This window comes from Oncorhynchus clarkii, chromosome 18 (assembly GCF_045791955.1).
Source record: "Oncorhynchus clarkii lewisi isolate Uvic-CL-2024 chromosome 18, UVic_Ocla_1.0, whole genome shotgun sequence".
NCBI lineage: Eukaryota > Metazoa > Chordata > Actinopteri > Salmoniformes > Salmonidae > Oncorhynchus > Oncorhynchus clarkii.
The window spans coordinates 19,595,721-19,617,694 of record NC_092164.1 but is presented as its reverse complement, the minus strand read 5'-3'; the positions used below and the strand labels follow the sequence as shown (position 1 = coordinate 19,617,694).

Here is a 21,974-nt window from a genome sequence, read left to right as displayed (position 1 = left end):
TCCATGGCTTTCATTCTAGAGTTTAGAATCCTAATCAAGATCATAATAATGTCATATAACCATGTTGCTAAGGGAACACACTAGGCTTTATGTTAATGGTAAGAACCGTCTTGGCGACAAGGTTGTTTTAAGGTCAGAAAAAACATTGAACAGCTTCACTGAGAAGCTAAGTACTGTAGGAGAAACACAGCAAGGCAGTAACAAAACCGCATCGTCAAACTGTGGGGCTAAACATTAAAAACCTACTGAAGGACAACAGCAATCTGAATCATCAATCTGAGACTTAACCATTATGCATACCCTTATCCCACCATAAGAATAACGCAATGTCCCAATATGAGCATTTTTTTTGTTAAAGTCTCACTTGGAAGACTTATTAGCCCCAAACACACACACACACGCTCACAGACACAAACGCGCACACTCACAGCTTCCCAACCAATTACACCCACACCCACCCCCACCCTCCTACCCACACAACCCCCACACACTCCCCCTATTCGCACCATATTCATGTCGATGCCGTTGGTGTAGTTCCAGGCGTGTTGGAAGTACTCCTCCAGGCGTTGCCTCAGTGGGTTGGGGATCTGGTGGAAGCGGATGAATTCTTTGACCCGGAGCATCTGCAGGTGGTACCGCGCCGTACCAGAGTACAACCGCTGGATGATGGCCGACACATTACCAAAGATACTGGCGTACATCAGGGCTGCGAGAGGGAGAACCACACCAGACAGGTGATCATCATGTCGTCATCACTGTTAGCAATATTCTAATTTCCCTTAATTAATCAGTAGCTAGGAATATAGTAGTACAATGACTTATTGAGTAGTACTACTTGCCTTCACAGTAATAGTGATTCACTATAGAAATGTGTATAATGTATTCATTTGTTTGTTCGTTCATTCATTCCATGTGTTTTCAGTCCTAGTACAGTCGACACACTCACAGCCAATCAGCATGACACAGATGGAGAAGATCTTCTCGGAGTTGGTGTTGGGGGAGACGTTGCCAAAGCCCACGCTGGTCAGACTACTGAAGGTAAAATAGAGGGCCGTGACATATTTGTCCTTGATGGACGGACCAGAGCTGGGGTCACTGTAGTTGTACCTAGGGGGTGAGACGGTACACTCAGTTCATGGTTCGATACATTTCATGGTATTTTTCCTACAGCCTGGAATTGAACCAAGGTGTCTGTAGTGACGCCTCAAGCACTGAGATGCAGTGCCTTAGACCGCTGCGCCACTTGGTTTTACCAATATTTCTTAGTTGAATTAACAAATCATGACGTTCTTTCCTATCATTCAACTGCATCGTTATTAAAGAGTCTTGTGATACAGTAAATAGTATTGGGGTACATTGAGGCACAAGTCCATGGTACATATTGTTACGATATTCAGTAATTCTGTATATTTTATCTTGCCTAGTACCTCTTTCCAATGGACACGCCCAGGTTATCCAGCCAGCCAATCTTGTGCTCCAGATAGGGCTTCTCCACATTGCCGATGGCGTACCAGATGCAGGCCAGCCAATGGGCAATGAGGGCAAAGATGCACATGAGGAGCATAAGGACAGCGGCGCCGTACTCTGAATATCGGTCCAGCTTACGGGCCACGCGAACCAGTCGGAGCAGCCGGGCGGTCTTCAGCAGGCCAATCAGAGTGGTGGTCTGAGGGGACATAGAAGTCAAACAGAGCTGTGATTGGCTGGGGGTTTGAGTGTTGCAGTATAGGGCAGACACGTTATTTGTTAATTGGATGCACCACACCAGGAAGCAATTTGTTGTTATTAGAGGTACCCTTAAGGTCAGATCAAAGGTTAGGAGTTAGGATTAAGATAGTACTGTTACAATCAAGCTTGGCTGAATGACCACAATCCAGTTTCTTATTCCAGTTTCTAAATCACTGGACATGACAGCGTGTCAATGGAAGTGACCTCTGCAAAAAATAATAGACTGCTGTCTAAACCAGCAGAGAGCAGTGGCAATAATATAAATTAGAATATAACATTTCCATCACTCTAAAATGTTGTTATGAGGAGTGAGGAGGATTTATCAAGCCTACATACGGATACTAAGATGACTGCAGAATATATATATATATTTTTTAAAGAACAATAAAGAAAATGACAGAGAACGTCCAAGTTTTCCAGCCAGGCAGCATGAAAGCAAACACCACGCCTCTCCTGTCCTCCCACCCCTCCTGCCTTCTGTTCACTTTCCTTTAAACAGTCTCAATCCTGGCATCTCTCCATCTCTGTTCCTACCCAGCTAAATTAACACGGTGACAAAAAAATAAACGACCGCGGCCTGCCATGAGATAAGAGCGGATTTATTAGCGTCGCACAGTCTGCAAACAGCATAAGTCAGTCTGAGGGAAACGCTAATAGTTTGTTCCCCATCTCATCAGGACTGACAATTATAGTAATATCCTGAGGGAAGTCATTACTACTACTGCTTCTCGTCTTCCACAGTCACCCAGGTCTCTGCACCTGTATGCATTTATTTACAGGGGGCTTCTCTCGTTTACACATGAGACTCAATTTGACAGTGACTATGGTTCCTTGTCTCATAGAAGGGGGTCTGATTTATGGCGCAACACTGACTTGAATCTGTCACAGATGAATGTGCTCTGCTGAGGGACACGGACGCTGCTGCTGAGGCTCTGAAAGCCCTATTACAAACCGCCCGGCCCATCCACCCAAATCTTCCCCCTAAATCGCTGCAATCATTTACAGCAGCTTTTGTCTCCTACACTCTGAGAAAAAAAGGTGTTATCTAGAACCTAAAAGGGTTAATTGGTTGTCCCTTAAGGAGATCTCTTTGAAGAACCCTTTTGGTTCCAGGTAGAACCCTGGAACCAAAAAGGGTTCTCTTATGGGGACAGCCAAAGACCCCTTTTGGAACCCTTTTTTCTAAGAGTGTACTTCTCAACCGGGAAGAGAAATCAGTCTCAGATTAGTCTCTCCTAAATCAATCAGAAATTCTTTCCATGTTTTTAGAATTTATCGTAACTGTTGATCTTGACTGGTATGTCGGATGTGCAGAGTGACTGAGGGGTTTGTGTGCAAAAAAGGGGGGCTTTAGTAGGGTATATTAGTTGATGGTTGATTAAAATACTTGCTCAAGTCTGCAGTGCTTGTGAGTTGAAGAGTGGAGAGCTAAAGCTTCTCCCTAACAACCCTGGTGGTAAATGAAATGTGTCCGGGATGGGGTCGGCTAGTCATCTGTGTTGGCCTGTCCACTCTACACAACCCCTGATAGGCAGACAGCACATGACTGTTTATGTTCAACCGCTGTCTGAAATAGAAGACATAATCCCATAGGCTACTGGCTACAACAGGGTTTTCTAGCTTCGCTCATGGGCCCCGATCCCGATTAAGGAATTGATGCCTTTCCTACGCACGCCTTTCCTATGCACTCATCAGTATTTGGTATATAGACTTAGCATATTTAGTTGCGTAACACGCCCTGCAGGTGTGGCTACCTTGCACCCTCTGTATAAGTGTAATTCAACCGCTGAAACCCCTCACACTTGCTGGCCAACAGATTATCTCATGGAGTTTTCATTCTATGGGGTTTTCAGTACATATATCCCTTTACATAAGGTTTTAATGACAATTTTGTCGACAGACTCAACAGAAAACATTAAGAGAACGGGTTCAGAATAGGGGGATCAATGAAAGAAAGCCATCTATGCATCTTGTTCTCCGTTTCAGCACCAACTAGATTTAAAAATACTCTACATGTTATCATAAAATGTAGCCTCTGCTGCTGATTTTCTGAAAAGTGAGAGCCGCTATATTACATGGACACACGCTGTGGCAGGTCACCACTCGTCTGTCTGTTCCACTTCCTCTTCCTGCCATTCACTGACAACCCCCAGACTGAGGGCAACTCTCCAGTACAAGACACCTGATGGTAAATAATGACTCGACAAATCACTGCTCTGACACACCACTGCTCCCTACACATGCTCACTTGTCATCATTTTGCAGGAGACATCTTTTTTTTCCCTGGAACATCATGTACCCTGTCCTGTCCCGCTCTGTGACGTGCCAGCAAGGGACACACTTAGAGTCGCTGCTCGGCTGAGATATTGACACCCTGTGGGTGTAATCGGAGTAGATAAATCTTCCCTCTCTCTTCCTCTGTCCCTCTCACACGCAGGAACACGTCTCTCCCTCTCACTGCAGTCCAACAATCGTTCTTTTGACCTGCATCTTTCTAGCTATGTCTTACCCTCCCTCTTTTTCTAGAGTTGAGAACTTGGAAAGCTACTGTTCCACCTGATGGGCCAACACAGCACAGTACAGCTCGGTTTGACTCAGTTTCAGCTTGGCTGAGTAGTGTAAAAAGAGTCTACGCGTTTGCCCTTACTTCCTCCGATCCCGAGCCGAAGATGAGCAGATCAAAGGGGATGGCAGCCACCATGTCGATGAGGAACCAGCCCTTGAAATAGTGGATGGCTATCTTCGCCGGGTGGCTGACCACCTCCTCGTTGAGATTCACATAGGTTGTCCTGAAGTTGATCAATATGTCCACGATGAACATGATGTCCACCATGAGGTCGACCACGTTGAGCGGCGAGCACGAGTAGCCGCACTCCCTCCTCTTCTGCTCCTCTATGTCGTTGAGGAGGAAGGCGGCGGAGTAGGGCGTGAAGATGGCCGTGTAGATGACCAGCAGCAGGATGAGCCAGTCCCACACCGCTTTGAAGGGGCTGTAGTGGAGGATGGTTAACTTGTCCATGCGCGGCACCTGGAGCTTGTACTCAGGAAGCACATCTGCGCCCAGGGATAGCACCTGAGGAGGAAGCAGGGAGGAGTTAAGAGGACGTAAAGTGAAGACATGAAGAAAATGGTGGCTTGGATCAATGTATTAGAAGAGCGAATGAATCCTATAGAATCCTAAGGAAATACTTTGAAATTCAAGCTGAAGTCAGTGGGATGTAAATATTGTATAGGGGCCTACTGCAAAAGCCACGATGCTAATGTTGCATTCAAATATTATATAACACCATTTAAAACTAATGTATATAACAGCCTATATGTAGGCTATTATGGATGCATACTGTACATGTATATTGTCTATACTGTATACTGTACATAACATTAAGTTAATTCTATGGGTGAAAATACACAAAGGTTAACATCATCAGCTTGCCCCTTGTGCTTGGCTGTTGGGAGGATAACTATACATTTGTACATTCATATACAGGTCGCTTATCCTCCTCAGGCATACTATACATTCTTTATGAGTTGATCACTGGACACTAATCACAGCTGAGCTCCAAGAGGAAATCAGTCACGTGGAAATATTGATGGAAGAACAGTGTCTTAACCGTCCTTCCAGAACTACAGTACCCATTAGCCACGTATACATACTTAAAGAAGTACATGTTAGTCTAGTATCTTTCTGCATTAGCCAGCAAATTGCAAACAAGTAATATGACGGGAATGTCCTTGTAGGGGCTTCTACGTAGGAAAACCCCTATTTAAGGAATGTTTAATTGCATCAATATCCCAACTATTCCAGTTGCAGTATGGCCTGTCCCTGGTTAACTTTTAAAATCAATATCACAGAGCAGATAATAGTCTCAATGACACTAAGGTGATTATCGCAGTAGGGAGGGGGTGGGATATAGTCATTCATTCTGCAGCTTGACACTTCAATGCCAGGGAAGACATTTCTGTCTCTGCTTCTCATGGCTGATTATCACTGTGGCGAGAGGGAGGGAGGGAGAGGAGGAGAGAGAAAGGTAAAGTGCTTCACCCAAGGGCAGAGAAGTAATTATTGTAGATAGAGAGAAGCGCAAGCTGAAATAGAGCCTTTGAAATGGAATTAGGGCTCCATTTCGGCCGCCTTCGCCATAGCACTAGAATTACTAGAATGGCAATCCCCATTCAAGTCAATGTTCCATGATGGTCCATTCAAGACATTATTTCCACTATTTCCAATTATTTCCCCCACCATCTAGGCCTACTCCTAGTCGCACCCTGGCAGGGATCGCCTCGGCGACCCCTGTGATTGAGTGGGATGAAGGGCGGCGGGCTTAAGTGATTATAATGAAATTGGTTATTAGATGTCTTCTGTCCCCTCCCCTGTGTGATTACAGGTCAATAGAACAACCCTCCACTATATCACACCCTTTAAAGCAAATCACCAAGTAAAGGGCAGAGAGAGAAAAAGCTTTTTCATTATTCACGTCCAGCTACAGTAGTTATCTTCATTGAAAGTTTTGGTAATTAGGCTACGGGCAGTTTTATTTCTTTCATCAAACTGCCCTTTGCTCTTTTTTTTTTATTTTTTTATTTCACCTTTATTTAACCAGGTAGGCTAGTTGAGAACAAGTTCTCATTTGCAACTGCGACCTGGCCAAGATAAGGCATAGCAGTGTGAACAGACAACACAGAGTTACACATGGAGTAAACAATTAACAAGTCAATAACACAGTAGAAAAAAGGGGAGTCTATATATACATTGTGTGCAAAAGGCATGAGAAGGTAGGCAAATAATTACAATTATGCAGATTAACACTGGAGTGATAAATGATCAGATGGTTATGTAAAGGTAGAGATATTGGTGTGCAAAAGAGCAGAAAAATAAATAAATAAAAACAGTATGGGGATGAGGTAGGTGAAAATGGGTGGGCTATTTACCAATAGACTATGTACAGCTGCAGCGATCGGTTAGCTGCTCAGATAGCAGATGTTTGAAGTTGGTGAGGGAGATAAAAGTCTCCAACTTCAGCGATTTTTGCAATTCGTTCCAATCACAGGCAGCAGAGAACTGGAACGAAAGGCGGCCAAATGAGGTGTTGGCTTTAGGGATGATCAGTGAGATACACCTGCTGGAGCGCGTGCTACGGATGGGTGTTGCCATCGTAACCAGTGAACTGAGATAAGGCGGAGCTTTACCTAGCATGGACTTGTAGATGAGCTGGAGCCAGTGGGTCTGGCGACGAATATGTAGCGAGGGCCAGCCGATTAGAGCATACAAGTCGCAGTGGTGGGTGGTATAAGGTGCTTTAGTGACAAAACGGATGGCACTGTGATAAACTGCATCCAGTTTGCTGAGTAGAGTGTTGGAAGCAATTTTGTAGATGACATCGCCGAAGTCGAGGATCGGTAGGATAGTCAGTTTTACTAGGGTAAGTTTGGCGGCGTGAGTGAAGGAGGCTTTGTTGCGGAATAGAAAGCCGACTCTTGATTTGATTTTCGATTGGAGATGTTTGATATGGGTCTGGAAGGAGAGTTTAGAGTCTAGCCAGACACCTAGGTACTTATAGATGTCCACATATTCAAGGTCGGAACCATCCAGGGTGGTGATGCTGGTCAGGCGTGCGGGTGCAGGCAGCGAACGGTTGAAAAGCATGCATTTGGTTTTACTAGCGTTTAAGAGCAGTTGGAGGCCACGGAAGGAGTGCTGTATGGCATTGAAGCTCGTTTGGAGGTTAGATAGCACAGTGTCCAAGGACGGGCCGGAAGTATATAGAATGGTGTCGTCTGCGTAGAGGTGGATCAGGGAATCGCCCGCAGCATGAGAAACATCATTGATATATACAGAGAAAAGAGTCGGCCCGAGAATTGAACCCTGTGGCACCCCCATAGAGACTGCCAGAGGACCGGACAGCATGCCCTCCGATTTGACACACTGAACTCTGTCTGCAAAGTAATTGGTGAACCAGGCAAGGCAGTCATCCGAAAAACCGAGGCTACTGAGTCTGCCAATAAGAATACGGTGATTGACAGAGTCGAAAGCCTTGGCAAGGTCTATGAAGACGGCTGCACAGTACTGTCTTTTATCGATGGCGGTTATGATATCGTTTAGTACCTTGAGCGTGGCTGAGGTACACCCGTGACCAGCTCGGAAACCAGATTGCACAGCGGAGAAGGTACGGTGGGATTCAAGATGGTCAGTGATCTGTTTGTTGACTTGGCTTTCGAAGACCTTAGATAGGCAGGGCAGGATGGATATTGGTCTGTAACAGTTTGGGTCCAGGGTGTCGCCCCCTTTGAAGAGGGGGATGACTGCGGCAGCTTTCCAATCCTTGGGGATCTCAGACGATATGAAAGAGAGGTTGAACAGGCTGGTAATAGGGGTTGCGACAATGGCGGCGGATAGTTTCAGGAATAGAGGGTCCAGATTGTCAAGCCCAGCTGATTTGTACGGGTCCAGGTTTTGCAGCTCTTTCAGAACATCTGCTATCTGGATTTGGGTAAAGGAGAACCTGGAGAGGCTTGGGCGAGTAGCTGCGGGGGGGGGGGAGCTGTTGGACGAGGTTGGAGTAGCCAGGCGGAAGGCATGGCCAGCCGTTGAGAAATGCTTGTTGAAGTTTTCGATAATCATGGATTTATCGGTGGTGGTAAGTGGAAAAGAAGCACAAGGCAGTGATTGTCATGAGAAACCTCTTTTTGAATTGAACGTGTTTTGTGACGCTTGATGACATACCACCTAAATCAGGCAGAATCACATACCATGTGGATAGATTAGTCGATGTGGCCTACTGGGCTACTGCATTTGTAAGGAGTTGGTAAAAGGAGTACCTAATCTCTGATCCAGGGTCAGATGTTTCTAGGCCTATATGATCCAGTTAATCAATGTTGGGTCGGTAAATCTGATCCTATATCTGTGGTTAGTGGCAACATCTAATTTGAGCCATGTGGTTACATACGTAAACTGTCTCTGAGCCTGCTGGCAAGCCCAGGGAGGAGTCAATTTGCAGAATGAGAGCTCAGTTGAGCACGTTGCTCCCCCTCTGTTACTAAATAAATTATTCAGACATAATTATTTAATGCACCTAGTGTGGATTCATTTGCTATTGTGCAAATTAACTCTCTCAACTGGAATAAATGTATGCAAATGAGTGGTCTGTTCATTTCACCCTCTCACATTATTTGTTTTGTATTGTTGGAGGATTTGGAATACCAGAGTGTCATTTCCTGTCTTGGCCAGTGCTGCTTTGTCACGTGACCCACAACATGTATTGTTGACAATAAATAAAAAATTGGCAAAACTGAAGCAAAGCCATGACATAACGACAGGTAAAACTGAAGAAAACTCATCCAAACCTGGAGAAATCATACCTCATGAAACGAACATTAAGTGTCAAACAAGTTGTTTTATGTGGAGCATCAACATGCACTGACGCCGCTTATCAATCTACGGCACAGACTCAGATCTCCTCATGTCAATCATCCATCTGTTTAGTGTGGTTGAGTTCTGTGTCGAACCAGCAGACCACAGTACGTGTTTATTCTGCAGCCCAGAGCACGTCTCCCTAAACAAACTCTGGAGAGACTTGGTCTCCAGACATCGGCTGGAACAGTGTGAGCCTCACAGCCAGACCACAGGGGACGAACGGGGAGCAGGAGCTCAGGGCGCCACAGTCAGAGAAATATGTCAAATACCAAAGAAACAAGCAAATACAATCCAACTGTCTAGTTTGATCAAACGACTGAGAATGAGATGGTGAAAAGAAGAAACATGTTCAATGTAATCTGTTCAGCAGTAAGCAGCAGATGGTTGCTAACCAAACGTACAAGCAGGAAAGAGAAACAAGAGGCTAGATGATCAACTATAACTCTATCTGACATAGGCCTGCTGTATGACAACAACGTTCCACTGCAGTAGGTATATCCAATAGGAACCATATCAGGGATGGGCAACTCCATTCCTTGGGGGCCTAACTGGTGTAACACTTTTGCCCCAGCCTCAGCTAACACACCTGACTCCAATAGTCAACTAATCATGATCTTCAGTTTAGATTGCAATTTGTTTAATCAGCTGTGTTTGCTAGGGATGGGGAAGAAGTGTGACACCACTCCGTCCCCCAGGACTGGAGTTGCCCATCCCTGAGCTATATAAATAATAACAACAAATGCTAAGATCCGGTTGGAATATATAAGCTGCAACCCACTATTGAGATGTATGACACACACACACACACACACACACACACACACACACCAGCATATGTCCTCTAAACTAGAAGATGCCCTTAGTGCCAATGACAAACTAAGATCTGCTTTTAAGGAAAACTCGGTGCCTGATACTGTATAGTATGTACTGTATACACTAGTGGAGGCTCCTCAGAGGAGGAAGGGGAGGACCACCCTCCTCAGTGAAGTTCATAAAAATCTATGTTGTGAAACATTAAAAAAGTTATCATTTGTTAGATATAACTATATTCACGTCACCAAATAATTGATTAAGACACACTGTTTTGCAATGAAGGTCTACAGTAGCCTCAGCAGCACTCTGTAGGTGAGCACCATGGTGTAGCTGGAGGACAGCTAGCTTCTGTCCTCCTCTGAGTACGTTGACTTCAATACAAAACCTAGGAGACTCTTGGTTCTCACCCCCTTCCAAAGACTTACACAGTAATTATAACAACATCCGGAGGATGTCCTTCAACCTATCAGAGCTCTTGCAGCATGAACTGACATGCTGTCCACCCAATCAAAGGATCATAGAATGAATCTAGTACTGAAAGCATAAGCTACAGCTAGCCAGCACTGCAATGTATAAAATGTATTGAGTAGTTTTCTTAAAGAGAAAGACAATAGTCGAACAGTTTTAAACAAATTAATTTCTTCCAAAATTAAGGAGAAGCAAGAGAGATTAGAGAGAGCTATATTTGTTTGTATTTTTTTGAACATTCACTTTCACTTAGCTAGCAAATGCAGCTAGCTAGTTTAGCCTACTCAAACACCCAGCTCAAACAGAGAGGGATGCTATGTTAGCTACCTGGCTATAGCTATCCAACACCGGAACTCTTCCAAGTCAAGGTAAGCTTTGGTTTTATTAATGTATTGCCACCGGGGCCCGCCAGTGTAACTGGTAAACTCCTTTCTGATTGTACATTGTACTGCATGATTGTAGCGAGTTTACTAACTTGTTAGTTCTAGTTGACTATGATGTCACAACAATGTAAGCAGTCATGATATGAAGGTTTGGCTTGGAAAGGTTTTTGCCTGGTCACAGAGAGCTGATGTGTTGTGCACTGAAGTCCACAAGCGAAAGGAAAAGGTGAGAGGGGGAGAGAGCATAGATAGTTGCGAGAATAAATGATAAACCCAGCAAAAAAAGAAACAGACCTTTTTCAGGACCCTGTCTTTCAAAGATAATTAGTAAAAATCAAAATAACTTCACAGATCTTCATTGTAAAGGGTTTTAACACTGTTTCCCATGCTTGTTCAATGAACCATAAACAATTAATGAACATGCACCTGTGGAACGGTCGTTAAGACACTAACAGCTTACAGACGGTAGGCAATTAGGGTCACAGTTATGAAAACCTAGGACACTAAAGAGGCCTTTCTACTGACTCTGAAAAAGACCAAAAGAAAGATGCCCAGGGTCCCTGCTCATCTGCGTGAACGTGTCTTAGGCATGCTGCTAGGAGGCATGAGGACTGCAGATGTGGCCAGTGCAATAAATTGCAATGTCCGTACTGTGAGATGCCTAAGACAGTGCTACAGGGAGACAGGACGGACAGCTGATCGTCCTCGCAGTGGCAGACCATGTGTAACAACATCTGCACGAACATCACACCTGCGGGACAGGTACAGGATGGCAACAACAACTGCCCAAGTTACACCAGGAAAGCAAAATCCCTCCATCAGTGCTCAGACTATCCACAATAAGCTGAGAGAGGCTGGACTGAGGGCTTGTAGGCCTGTTGTAAGGCAGGTCCTCACCAGACGTCACCGGCAACAATGTCGCCTATGGGCACAAACCCACCGTCGCTGGACCAGACAGGACTGGCAAAAAGTAATCTTCACTGACGAGTCGCAATTTTGTCTCACCAGGGGTGATGGTTGGATTTGCGTTTATTGTCTAAGGAATGACCAAGGCCTGTACTCTGGAGCGGGATCGATTTAGAGGTGGAGGGTCCGTCATGGTCTGGGGCGGTGTGTCACAGCATCATCGGACTGAGCTTGTTGTCATTGCAGGCAATCTCAACACTGTGCTTGTTCTGTGTGTGATTTCCTGCAAGACAGGAATGTCAGTGTTCTGCCATGGCCAGTGAAGAGCCCGGTTCTCAATCCCATTGAGCACGTCTGAGACCTGTTGGATCGGAGGGTCCCCCCAGAAATGTCCGGGAACTTACAGGTGCCTTGGTGGAAGAGTGGGGTAACATCTCACAGCAAGAACTGGCAAATCTGGTGCAGTCCATGAGGAGGAGATGCATTGCAGTACTTAATGCAGCTGGTGGCCACACCAGATACTGATTGTTACTTTTGATTTTGACCCCCCTTTGTTCAGGGACACATTACTCCATTTCTGCTAGTCACATGTCTGTGGAACTTGTTCAGTTTATGGCTCAGTTGTTGAATCTTGTTATATTCATACAAATATTTACACACGTTAAGTTTGCTGAACATAAACGCAGTTGACAGAGAGAGGACATTTATTTTTTGGCTGAGTTCATATACAATGAGCAAAGTGAGCATGATGTTTTTATGTGGCTGCTACGACCGTGAACTGTTTGCGTGTGATCCGGTGTGTATTCATTCCACCGATTCTGTTGAAAAATGTCCCATAAACGAAAACAAAATGGGGATAAACATACCTGAATTTGTCCAACAGAAACTCTCATTTGGATTTGCTGGACTAATGATTACACCCTAGATTAGCTAGCTGTAGGCAAGAGTGTGCAAGGCGGTATTGAATGTGTCACTGTCTGTCACCTTGATTACTCAAAATTCTCTCGGCCTATGCACCTACGTTGTGAACTTGAATTCATCGGCTAAGTTGTAGCAACCTCATGATGGGTACAGTATCATGTAGTAGCCTAAACGTATCGATGTTACATTGAACTGGGTGAATGGAATATGAATGACAGTCATCCAATATGCTGTAATAGAAATAAGGCCATGCTCATTAAAAAAATAATCATCCTCCCTCATCTTAAACGTTACCAACCGCCACTGGTATACACATTATCAGTAGAACAGCAACATCCTCGTCTGTTCTGGACAAAGTGGCCCTGACAGATCTTAAAGGTCAACCAGCTCTGCCATAGCGACACACAGACGCACGCACACACAGACAGGCAAGCACGCAGGCAGGAAAACACACACAGGCATCAGGGTTTCCCTCCACCTCCCCCATAGGGACCGACACAAGTAGGCGTTGGTGTACTGCGCACACGCACTCTCCACGGGGAGGACAGACAGACAGGCAGACAGGATGGTGAGGATGACCTCTAACCTGTGTGTAACTAGAGTGTATCTCTGAGCACTGGTAAGAGAGTCTGTCCTGATCCCCGCTACGGGTGATATACAGTGCATTGCGAAAGTATTCGGCCCCCTTAAACTTTGCGACCGTTTGCCACATTTCAGGCTTCAAACATAAAGATATAAAACTGTATTTTTTTGTGAAGAATCAACAACAAGTTGGACACAATCATGAAGTGGAATGACATTTATTGGATATTTCAAACTTTTTTAACAAATCAAAAACTGAAAAATTGGGCGTGCAAAATTATTCAGCCCCCTTAAGTTAATACTTTGTAGCGCCACCTTTTGCTGCGATTACAGCTGTAAGTCGCTTGGGGTATGTCTCTATCAGTTTTGCACATCGAGAGACTGAAATTTTTTCCCATTCCTCCTTGCAAAACAGCTCGAGCTCAGTGAGGTTGGATGGAGAGCATTTGTGAACAGCAGTTTTCAGTTCTTTCCACAGATTCTTGATTGGATTCAGGTCTGGACTTTGACTTGGCCATTCTAACACCTGGATATGTTTATTTTTGAACCATTCCATTGTAGATTTTGCTTTATGTTTTGGATCATTGTCTTGTTGGAAGACAAATCTCCGTCCCAGTCTCAGGTCTTTTGCAGACTCCATCAGGTTTTCTTCCAGAATGGTCCTGTATTTGGCTCCATCCATCTTCCCATCAATTTTAACCATCTTCCCTATCCCTGCTGAAGAAAAGCAGGCCCAAACCATGATGCTGCCACCACCATGTTTGACAGTGGGGATGGTGTGTTCAGGGTGATGAGCTGTGTTGCTTTTACGCCAAACATAACGTCTTGCATTGTTGCCAAAAAGTTCAATTTTGGTTTCATCTTACCAGAGCACCTTCTTCCACATGTTTGGTGTGTCTCCCAGGTGGCTTGTGGCAAACTTTAAACAACACTTTTTATGGATATCTTTAAGAAATGGCTTTCTTCTTGCCACTCTTCCATAAAGGCCAGATTTGTGCAATATACGACTGATCATTGTCCTATGGACAGAGTCTCCCACCTCAGCTGTAGATCTCTGCAGTTCATCCAGAGTGATCATGGGCCTCTTGGCTGCATCTCTGATCAGTCTTCTCCTTGTATGAGCTGAAAGTTTAGAGGGACGGCCAGGTCTTGGTAGATTTGCAGTGGTCTGATACTCCTTCCATTTCAATATTATCGCTTGCACAGTGCTCCTTGGGATGTTTAAAGCTTGGGAAATCTTTTTGTATCCAAATTCGGCTTTAAATTTCTTCACAACAGTATCTCGGACCTGCCTGGTGTGTTCCTTGTTCTTCATGATGCTCTCTGCGCTTTTAACGGACCTCTGAGACTATCACAGTGCAGGTGCATTTATACGGAGACTTGATTACACACAGGTGGATTGTATTTATCATCATTAGTCATTTAGGTCAACATTGGATCATTCAGAGATCCTCACTGAACTTCTGGAGAGAGTTTGCTGCACTGAAAGTAAAGGGGCTGAATAATTTTGCACGCCCAATTTTTCAGTTTTTGATTTGTTAAAAAAGTTTGAAATATCCAATAAATGTCGTTCCACTTCATGATTGTGTCCCACTTGTTGTTGATTCTTCACCAAAAAAATACAGTTTTATATCTTTATGTTTGAAGCCTGAAATGTGGCAAAAGGTTGCAAAGTTCAAGGGGGCCGAATACTTTCCCAATGCACTGTACACCTTCACCGGTTTACTTATTAAAACAAGCCTCTTGAGTTTCAGCCTAGTGGTAATATCGTTGGGCCAGTAACCGAAAGCTGACAAGGTAACAATCTGTCATTCTGCCCCTGAGCAAGGCAGTTACCCCACTGTTCCCCGGGCGCCGTGGATGTCGATTAAGGTGGTTGGGTTAAATGTGGAAGACACATTTCAGTTGAAGGCATTCAGTTGTACAACTGACTTGGTATCCCCCTTTCCCCTTTCAATGAATTAGGTAACGTCAGACAGTAACAACAGAGCAGCGTGTACAGACACTGTGTTCTGACCTGGTGGTGTTCCGTGTGTGTGTGTGTGTGTGTGTGTGGGGCAGGGGATAATTACCGCTCTCTAATGTATAACATTGGGGCAGATTACTATTCATGTGATTATTCAATGAGGTAATAGTCCATCCAGCTACAGCACACGATACATCTGTAACTGTCTGTACAGAACAAATACACAGAAAATACATGTCCTCTGTATGGAACAGATTCTATAGAATGGATTCTAACTCCAACATTATACTTGATTGAGTGAAGCTCCAACATCTTGGCTTATGTCAGTGAGCCCCAACTCTACTGAGCACAAAGCACAGGGCCTTTCATGACCTCTTACCTGCGTGACCTTATCGGTGACGTTGTGTGTTCGATCCTTGACCTTTGGGGCTATGATGGTTTTCTCGGAGGAAGCAGGGGAGGGGCACTTCTTGTCGTTGTTGGCCTCTGAGAAGTTGAGCGTGATGAGGGGGATCTTGTTGATGGTGCTGTATCTGTTGAGGTGGGAGTCAGACGTGGAGCCCAGAAGACTGGATTTGATCTGGTTGAAGGGTCCTGGAGGAGAATTTAATGGAGAGGTTTGGAAATGGCTCGCGCTGTGATGCTAGGCTAGAGCGGCGATGCTACACTCGGCTAGCTCGGGGATGCTAGGCTATGCTAGCACGTGTGTCCTGATACAGCTTGACGGTATGCTAATGGGATAAAAGGAGACCTCAAGTGTGGTTCATGTGGTAGGTGTGTCAATAGGCTGCTGTGTCTATTTGTTATGCGTGGGAATGTGAGTATGGAACTGTTTCTTGCTCTTGAGTGAACTCAATTGCTGCCACAAGACAAGTGAACAACCACAGGACAACAGTAGAAATACAACAGTCAGACAGATCTACCCTAACCCTCTGCTTGATCCTGTTACCTCCCATTCAACAGCTGTAGAAATGACAAACTTGGTGTACTGAACCATTTTAGTGAAATATTGATGTCCACAAACAAAGTAAATGTATACTCATATCTCTGTCATGAGGTTTTGACTCAACGACACCATATGGATATGGCTTTCATGATTCATACATCCACAAATATTCTACTATGTTACTATGCGAAAATACAGTACAACACTGCCATAAAACCTCACCACGTTGAACAACACTCACACTGTCACACGTAGAACTACTGTGGGCAATATGGAAAAGAGAGGGAACGTGTCAAAAGGAGAAGATGGAGGGATGACTCATTCTGCCCTTTTCACAAACAAGTGTTGAGAATACAGTGAGTGATACTTACACACACAAAAGACATGCGCAGCTTGAATACGTAGTGATACTTACACATACAAAAGACATGCGCATCTTGAATACATGCTACTGCAGCATTGTACGTTACAGTATGTGTGCATTACAGACATATAGGAAAAGCTCAAGCCATACCCCCAGCCATCCAGGACCGAGACACTAGCGAATCAGGAGAGAGAGAGGGAGGGAGGTAGAGAGCAGCGTAAAGAGGAAGTGACCTCAGAGAGAAGGGAGGGGTCAAAGGTCAGGGTAATTCTGCAGGCACTTCCTCAGTGTCATGTTACATTTATTTGAGCAACATCAGAGTGATTTATTTTTAGTAGAGGTAAAGAAATCTGGCCACTATGTTACGGTAATTAAAAATATCCCGGAAATCGGAGACATAAGGTCTAAAGTTAAGAAAACAAATGATGGCTGATAACATTATCAGATGCTCCTCCAAATCCTTCCATATTCAATGGAGTAGGTATCAGTGGAGGCTGGTGGGAGGAGCTATAGGAGGACGGGCTCATTATAAATGGAATATTGGAACAGTATCAAACACATCAAAGATATGGAAACCACATGTCTGACTCCATTTCATTAATTCCATTCCAGCCATTACAATGATCCCGGGCTTCTACAGCTCCTCCCAACAGCCTCCTCTGGTAGATATTGATCCAGAATGCACTTTGAGGCTAGTAAAGAGATTGATTTCAGAGGAAAGTACAGTCATTTAATTCATTTCTGGAGGTTAAAAGGCTCTCAGACATTTGATAACATTCCAGTGACGTAGAATTCAGTGGAGGCTGCTGAAGGGAGGACGGCTCATAATAATGGCTAGAACGGCGGAAATGGAATGGTATCAAACACTTGGTTTCACTAATTCCACTCCAGCCATTACAACAAGCCCGTCCTCCTCAATTAAGGTGCCACCAATCTCCTGTGGTAGAATTACTTACAGTATCATTACGTTTTTTATCTATAACAGTAGTATTCCATGACTATGATGTCGTCATGGATGGGAATACCTTTTTTGGTAAAGCGGAGACAAAACGGAGGACGTTATTCAAGCAAACAGACAAACCATCCCTCTATTCCCTTCGACTGTCTGACACAGGTCAAAGGAAATAGCCTACCAGTTGCCTTTGGCAAAAGGAACTATTGGCAGCAGGCGAAGACAACTACTATTATGAGTCAGTGATTGTTATAGATTTCCGGTTCTATGGAAACGAGAGGCAAGATTTGTTTTCATGCAGGCGCGCGGCAGGTCAAAAGTCAGAAGGGATCTGCAAGCTTGCAGGGCACTCACAGGTCACGTCTTACTACAGCATGAATAATGCTACTACTACACCGTGCAAGCCTCTATGGCATTCTCAGAGGAGTTCACAAATGCATCAATCCAGCACTAGCATTCACCACAGACTTATGTTGTTGTTGAGTTGAACAAACCCATGCAGCAAGCAGTTCAGGCCATATATTCTATACCCGTGCTATGTTCAAAGAACGTGGGGTTGTTACCTTTGATATTACGACCATTGTCTGCGATGGGATAGTGTTGCGGGAGAGAGAGGGGGATGGGAGGAAGGTGGATGAGTGAGAGGAGATTCCAGATCTGTACGTAGCTAGCTAGTGATGGAAGACGATCCACATAAAAGCCCTGTCGCCGTCGCACCATTCATTATCGTGAAGTAGACGTATTACAGTCTCAGCCGCAGGGGCCCTTTGAATGAGAAATGCAGATTCAATGGTGTAGGGAGGGATAGAAATATTAGCTGGGTACAGAGACAGGGAGAGTCTGGGGCTGTACTGTACCCCCCATGTTGACTGTGGGTGGAAAGGTGATCTGTGATTCAGGAGTCAGGATAGATGTGGTAATTCAGGAGTCAGGATAGATGTGGTAATTCAGAAGTCAGGATAGATGTGGTAATTCAGAAGTCAGGATAGGGGTGGTTATTCAGGAGTCAGGATAGATGCTGTAATTCAGGAGTCAGGATAGATGCTGTAATTCAGGAGTCAGGATAGATGCTGTAATTCAGGAGTCAGGATAGATGTGGTAATTCAGAAGCCAGGATAGATGTGGTAATTCAGAAGTCAGGATAGGTGTGGTTATTCAGGAGTCAGGATAGATGTGGTAATTCAGGAGTCAGGATAGATGCGGTAATTCAGGAGTCAGGATAGATGTGGTAATTCAGAAGCCAGGATAGATGTGGTAATTCAGAAGTCAGGATAGGTGTGGTTATTCAGGAGTCAGGATAGATGTGGTAATTCAGAAGTCAGGATAGGTGTGGTAATTCAGGAGTCAGGATAGGTGTGGTAATTCAGGAGTCAGGATAGATGTGGTAAACTCAGGAGTCAGGATAGGTGTGGTAATTCAGGAGTCAGGATAGATGTGGTAATTCAGGAGTCAGGATAGATGTGGTAATTCAGGAGTCAGGATAGGTGTGGTAATTCAGGAGTCAGGATAGATGTGGCGCTGCCTGATGACTAAGAGTAGGTACAGTTGAGGTGGGGGAATTACCCCCATTCACTGATCCAAGGTCAGATTTGATTTGTACCACATGATAACAATGGTTGGGATTGGGACCAAATCTACTGCGTAAGAACAGCAAGGGCAATTTGATTTAATATAACATAACATCTCAGGGTGAGGCGGATGGATGGGGACAAGCATTTCCGACCATGGAGGTGGTGTTGAATTACATACCTTCACTTGCGTGTCGGTCCCTGAAGGCCATCTTGGAGTTGGAGCCAAAACCCTCCATGTCCTGAGCGGAGGAGGCCCTCCGGATACTACACACACTCTCCCTGGATGCGGTGGGGGCCAGGCCTGAGATGGAGGGGGCCAGAGTGCCCACAGTCTGAGGCTGGGCCTGGGGAACCGCCTGAGGAACCAGCCTGTCCCAGACGGGCCCCTTGGGGGACGAGTGGTCCAGGGGTCCCGACACAGGGGTGGAGCAGTGGCTGGGGCCGATGAGGGCCCGCGTGTCATTGGTGTAGGAGGGGCTGCAGCTCTCCCGGGTGGGCAGTGACCGGAAGTCGCGGGTGGCCACCGACTCTCCGCTGCGGCGGGGCGAGTCGATCATGACGGCGTCAGGGTCCTCTTGTGGGAGGGACTGCTTACTGATGCCCAGGAGGTGTAAGGCTGGGAGCCGGAAACAAAAGAATCTACCTTTCCCTGGAGAGAGAGAAAAAAGAGAGGGCGAGATAGAGAGAGTACAATTGTTCAACAGCAATGCTTGGAATATTTTCAACAATAAGTGAAATAGTTTTTTGCACAACTCTTCCCCTTTTCAGAGTGGTTCGTCATGACTTCATTCGTTGGTCAGGAATTCTTAATTTGATCGTGACTGGGTAGAAAGTAGGGGAGGCTGGCACACTGGATAGATGCTCTGTAGCTCATGCTAATCCAGTTTCCAGCTCACTCCCCAGACATCAAGCAGTGAGTGCCAATATTGTTCAAAAGGACATGCCTCTCATCCCAACGGCCTAGCTTCCCGTCTTCAGCTTCCTTCAATTATTCAGACGTTTGATGAAATAAAGCAACCGCCATTAATATATTAGAGTCCCATTAAAATATCAAATTACAACAGGTTTCCTATGATTGATTTAACACCCTCGGAGAGAGGAGAAAGACATCGTCTTTGTCCAAATGATGGTACCGGTGAATCTGTCAATGCATTATGAGGGCGACTTTAAACCTTGTGGTTATAGTTCCGTTTCTAGGGAGTCTGAAGTGGAGGCATCTTGCATTCAAGGAAGATCTCATTTCCAATGTATAACGTGTTCCCGGGGTGACCTAACAAACACACAGATATCCAGTGGCCCTTACAGAACCCCTACAGAACCCCTACAGAACCCTTACAGAACCTAACACCGAGCAATGGAAAAGGGGAAAAAGGACAACCTATATACTGCTGGAGACGTCAACGTCTTTATTTCTGTAATTAAAACAGTACATTTTAAGTAAAAACGGAAAACACAAGTGAAGAATTTCATAAAATAACACCATTTCCAAAAGTCATTTTCCTGATGCAGTAGCACTTTATTCTATAAATCTAAAAGTAAAAAAAAATAAAATAAAAACAAGCATAAACTTATGAAGAAAAAACAAACACTCTCCACTCCATCTTTTTTGTGCTTTCGCGCGCTAACGTGCCTTGCTACATCACATTACACATGCCTTCGTCTTGTTCCGTGTTGAACTGTTAACGGCGGCGTGGGGAATAGCAGAGAGATGATCGACGAGGTTCAGCAGTGTTCTTTTGCTGTGCTCACCGCTCGTTTTTCTCTCGTTGACACTCGTGACGAAGAATAGGAAACCAATTTTTAGACGCTGTCACGTGTACACTTACTTCGAGGTGTGTTACTTTTACACACCAGCTAGATTCCAATAAATAACAAAAATCAACACATATTTCAGTGGGAATGCATCTGGTTCTGGGTATTTTAATTTGTCAATGGTTTAATTGTCTCCGTCCCGATCATCTAAATTAATGAAGAAGTGCATAATCAATATATTAATGGAAGTATAGGAAAGACGCCACGTCTACCTCTCCATAAGCATATCCCCTTATGCCCCCCTCCCCGCACACAGAAAACATCAATTGCTTTTAAGCAATCAATTTCTAAATTTTTTAGCAAATTAAGCATGCCGTCTGACCATATCCCATTGTATTTGCGGTAAAAAAAAGTTTAGATTGGCCTGTTACTATTTTTAAAGGTGACATTAGCGCTGACTTCCACTGTGGCCCTGCAGTCAAATGACCAAATGGCCCTTTAGTGGCCTCATGGGTGAAATTTTATTCATATTTTTCATAATTTCATAAATTGTAAACTTTACTTCAAAAAAACTTGTCAAACATCTAGTGTTTCTATGTCAAACAGTTTTGTTATATTTCAGTCTTCTGTGATGTGTAATATTGGGATGCAAACTCAAAATGTAATACATTTCAACTCTATATGTGACATGGTATAGGTGCAAGAAAGCAAAGGTAAGTGAACGAAATGACTATCGCCCCGTAGTACTAATTTCTGTCATCATGAAGTGCTTTGAGAGATGAGTCAAGGATCGTATCACCTCTACCTTACCTGACACCCTAGACCCACTTCAATTTGCATACCGCCCCAATAGATCCACAGACGATGCAATCGCCATTGCACTGCACAATCTCATTTGGAAAAGAGGAATACCTATGTAAGAATGCTGTTCATTGACTATAGCTCAGCATTCAACACCATAGTACCCTCCAAGCTCATCATTAAGCTTGAGGGCCTTGGTCTGAACCCCGCCCTGTGTAACTGGGTCATGGACTTCCTGATGGGCCGCCCCCAGGTGGTGAAGGTAGGAAACAACACCTCCACTTCGCTGATCCTCAACAATGTGGCCCCACAAGGGTGCATGCTCAGCCCCCTTCTGTACTCCCTGTTCACTCATGACTGTTTGGCCATGCACACCTCCAAACCAATTGTCAAGTTTGCAGACTACACAA

At 44.7% G+C, this 21,974-nt stretch overlaps 1 protein-coding gene across 1 annotated transcript in view; it reads right to left on the bottom strand.

Annotated features, from left to right (window-relative positions):
* The window catches only part of LOC139373169 (voltage-gated inwardly rectifying potassium channel KCNH7-like), a 71,576-nt gene that overhangs the window by 16,832 nt on the left and 32,770 nt on the right, over positions 1-21,974 (bottom strand). The window contains exons 4-11 of the mRNA XM_071113331.1: positions 19,190-19,660; positions 18,004-18,024; positions 16,639-16,662; positions 15,558-15,772; positions 4,376-4,801; positions 1,428-1,666; positions 947-1,107; positions 507-706 (exon numbers count right to left, since the gene is read on the bottom strand). Of these exons, the coding sequence (XP_070969432.1) occupies positions 507-706; positions 947-1,107; positions 1,428-1,666; positions 4,376-4,801; positions 15,558-15,772; positions 16,639-16,662; positions 18,004-18,024; positions 19,190-19,660 (1,757 nt within the window). The remainder of the gene's footprint in view (positions 1-506; positions 707-946; positions 1,108-1,427; positions 1,667-4,375; positions 4,802-15,557; positions 15,773-16,638; positions 16,663-18,003; positions 18,025-19,189; positions 19,661-21,974) is intronic.